Raw genomic sequence first — 4182 nt, 5'->3', positions numbered from 1 at the left:
ACGGTTAATTCGTGACCCGAAACGGATTGACCGTGATGAAAAACAGAGAGAGGCCTAGGAACTAGACAAGACAAGAACTAGATTGCTTTAAGGTAAAAGGAAGACAAACCCTGATAAGGCACGAAAAAAGAGGGTGGATTTTAATGAGGAGAACCCTTTCTTTGCATTGTATTAGCTACAAATACTGCCTATGTTCACAAAGGACCTTGGTTTATTTCACTAGAACTTTAAAGTTTGATTTTCTCAATTGCGCAATTTTCAGAATATGGCTAATTGCTATGAAGAATGTCTCAAAAATTATTTTTTCTGATTCGCACCAAACTTTCATACCTATTTCTCATAATGTAGTTTTCATGTTGTGACGCTTAAAAACAGTCCTAACATCTCCTTCTATCACTCTCATTTCATTTATCTTGACGCCTTTAATTTTTCCAAACCTGAAAAAATATAGCTAGACTACAAACATTGAAAATTTGGGTTGTGGTGGTTCACAGCACAAAATTATTATAATACTTTGTATTACAATGTAATGTTTCTTTCATGTGAAAAGGTTCAATTCTTTTTTTAGATATCCTTTCTAAGCCACTATTGGTTACCCTAACAACAGAATTTCAATAAAAAATGTCATCGCCAATCAAATGTATCACCAGGTGACGATCTGGCCATTTTAGTACACTGAAAAGAATTTGTGTCCAACCAACCAGGAAAGTTTTCAAATTTTGAGTGGAAGACCACCATAAAACGCTAATGCTTACCCCAACCCCAACCCCAACCCTAACGCTAATCCTGACTAAGCCTAACCCTAACGAAGAATCCATCATGATCACAATCCCATTTAACTAAACCAGAGAAATCAAGTTAGTGAAAGTGACTGCACGCCTGATAGGTAAAGGATATTTATTGAATTGAATTGGATTGAATTAAATTTATTTATTTGCCACACAGAAAAGAAAGAAAAATATACATTATTAAAACAGACATTAAAAGATAAGGAAGTGAAGAGGGAGCCTAAGAAGAAACCATGGGGCTTATAAATTAAGGCCCCTTATTAAAAACATTAAGTTATAAATATTACATTAACCATGCAATTGATAAACTAGAACGTCATGCCTGGTTCAACAAGTTCTAATGTAAAAGAGAATAGAGATATTCAGCTTATGATATCATTGTTTAAGGAATTAATTACTAAAATTCTTCGGTCCTCGATAGGTTACGGCAATTTGTTTTGCGTTAATTTGTTCTACTGTAGGATAAGTTATAAGCATGGGCATTTCTTGAATAGTAGGCATGAACAGAATTGTTTAAAGAGAACAACTTTCTAAACTTTTTACGTTGGAGCCATTTTGAAGGAATTGTTTGTGAGAATATTCCTAAAAAAAACCGTCTGCTTTATCTGCTTGATAATTTGGTCATTTATCATGACTAGCGATGGAAAATGTCGCCTTTCTGCCTCGGTTTAAATACCGTCAACATCCTAAAAACTTTAATGTCCTAAAAATGGTGCCGAATTTGAAATATACAAGCCAACTTCTTCTCCTGACCTGTTAGGCGGTTCTTTTAAAATAAAATAGTATCCATCTATATTAACTGAATGAGCCAGAGACTCGTACAACCAAGTCCCAAATATACCAATAACATAAATTAAATCTAAGTTAAGTAGCCAGTCAATTATCTATGTTATGTTAAACCCTACAAATGTTAAAATGAAGAAGAAAAAATTTGTGATTGTTTTGGTAGACTCCGCCTTTCAACATATCGTTCAACTGATCTTCAATAAAGTAATCGCAGTAGTTGCTACTATAAACATTTAAGCTGGATATCAGGATTGAGATCAGTAGATCGAGTCATAACAGCTGTCAATACTGAATGACCTTCACATTGCAAAGCCTTGAAGGCCGATTATTCAAACAAATCCTAACTTAGACCATGGTTTAGTGCAATGTACATTTTTATCAGTAAGTGATTTTGAGAAGATAAACTGTGTGATTGCCATATGCCTTTCTACCATCGCTTACAGTATTCGTGAGAACCACGGTTTGTTTAAATAACTGCTCCAAGTTTTTTCAAATCAACCTTTTTGGCTCTATTGTTCAAAACATTGCCAAACTCGCTACATCTTGCTTAAAGGGGAAGTATCACGAAAATTTGCTGTCATTTCAAAACCCAAAAATGTTTGACTGTTAGCAGAAACAACAAAATAATTGTCAAGTTTGTTAAAAATTATCACCCCAGTACAATAAAACTGTTGATTAGTGCCTCTGGCCAGAGACAGGGTAGGCCGGTTTTGATTGAAACTTGAAAAATATTAGGCTAATGTTTTTCAAGGTCTCGCATTTTTGTTTCCAAAATGCGCTAGAACAGATCACAAGTTGTTTCTTTCAAGAATTGAGTTGATTTCGTTCCTCTCGTCATTCTAGAATTATTTGGCAGGTGATTGAAGGTCTTATTTCATCATTTTTAACAAAAGATATCAAAAACCCCATGATACTTCCCCTTTAAACATTGATAATCATTCGCATCATGCCAAAAATATTATTGTTCCCCATCTTACTAAAAGTAATATAAAAGCTGGTAAGTTACTCTACAATGGAAACAAAGCATTAAAGTGCACCTAACCCCAATTTTTTTTTCTCTTAAATAAATCTTTGCACCTGTTCGAAACATATTGCGCTATTTGGGGCCTTTTTCAACCAAATCTTGACTTTTTATAGGCTGTAAAAGTTACGAAATCTAGCCATCATCTGTCTCATGACCGAGCTGGTAGGGGCATGGGTCTATTCCTTACTTGATGTCACAAACTGATTTGCATTGCATTAAGTCTTTGTGAAAATGCATGCAAGGCAGTTTGTGACGTCATGTAAGGAATAGACCCATGCCCCTTACCAGCTCGGTCATGGGACAGATGATGGCTAGATTTCGTAACTTTTACAACCTATAAAAAGACAAGATTTGGTTAAAAAGAGGTGCAAAAAGGCTCAATGCGTTTCGAACAGGTGCAAAGATTTATTAAACCGAAAACAAAAAATTTGGGGGATAGGTGCACTTTAAAAAGTTACTCAGCTAAGATAAAACTTCTATAAATGATTCATTATTATCACCACCGTTCCAGCAGCATTTTGGCAAATCTAAGTTCATGGTTGCTCACGAATCTACAAAAAAAAAAAAAAAAAAAAAAAAAAAAAAAAAAAACACCATAATACCATTACATAACTATTCTTCTCTCAATACATTCTCTAGAAAAGTATTTTTATACAAATACAGCTATAGAATTCATGTTCATTTAGAATATTAACATGATTTGAGGAGCATTGGTACAACAGTTCAAATCTGTTGTAATAGTTGAAATCAAGGCAACTTGCAACTTGCTCTTCAAACTTATTTTCAAAGGTAAGATACTGTTAGCACATAGTTTTTTTATTGAAATAATTTAGGAGTGCTACTTGCCTTAAAAAAATTTGAAGAGAAACAAAAATGAGTTACTCCATTTTAGGGAAGATGTAACTTACTTGCCATGCTGGTGTTAATAGTTCTTTCAGAGTTGTGGACTAGGTTATCATTGTCAGTTATTATTTGGTGATAAGGGTATGGCAGCTGTCTTTCAGCAAATAACCGTACTCTGAAAAAGGCACCACAAAAAAGCGTCAGAAAACCACCACAATACCTTCATGTGCAACACATTTTTTTTTCTTTTTTGTAGTAACAAATAACAAAGAAAAGAAAAGGTCACGTTGGATGTTTTTCTGGTCCGCTCTTCAATTGAAAAAAACTTTAACAACAGGATACTGCAGTCAGATAATTCTCTAATGCAATAAAAACTGTTTTTAGCAACTTTGAGTGTACATAGCGACATCTTTTATGCGCTAAACACCTGAAGAACATTGTAAAAATCCATGGAAATCATGCAGTGTATTAAGTATGACAGTCAAATCAAGTTACCTTGCAAACTTAATAAGAGATGGTATTACTAGACAAACAAAACTCATGAAAGCCTGAAAGAAAACAAAAGTGAAGTAAGATTATATACAAGTGAGTAGCCCTACCAAGAGGATCAAGGAAGCAGCAAACAATGGAGACACATTTGACACTTTCAGCACAAAGTTCAATGACTTTTGTTTGCTTCCAACATGCTTAGTTCGATCTGCTTTCTTGGCTGCTTCTTGACAGCTTTTCTACTAATATATT

General features: G+C 34.2%; 1 protein-coding gene across 1 annotated transcript in view; it reads right to left on the bottom strand.

Moving 5' to 3' along the window:
- Positions 1–383: 383 nt before the first annotated feature.
- LOC146454706 (sugar phosphate exchanger 3-like) overlaps positions 384–4182 on the bottom strand; it is a 55065-nt gene continuing 51266 nt past the window's right edge. Inside the window, exons 23-25 of the mRNA XM_085095387.1 lie at positions 3937–3989; positions 3507–3616; positions 384–3149 (exon numbers count right to left, since the gene is read on the bottom strand). Coding sequence (XP_084951513.1) covers positions 3142–3149; positions 3507–3616; positions 3937–3989 — 171 coding nt within the window. The 3' untranslated portion in view covers positions 384–3141. The remainder of the gene's footprint in view (positions 3150–3506; positions 3617–3936; positions 3990–4182) is intronic.

Source organism: Pavona decussata, unplaced genomic scaffold (genome assembly GCF_977016875.1).
Source record: "Pavona decussata unplaced genomic scaffold, jaPavDecu1.1 SCAFFOLD_300, whole genome shotgun sequence".
NCBI classification, from domain to species: Eukaryota; Metazoa; Cnidaria; class Anthozoa; order Scleractinia; family Agariciidae; genus Pavona; species Pavona decussata.
Note: the sequence above shows the minus strand (reverse complement) of the source record. Positions and strands in the feature narration are given on the sequence as shown.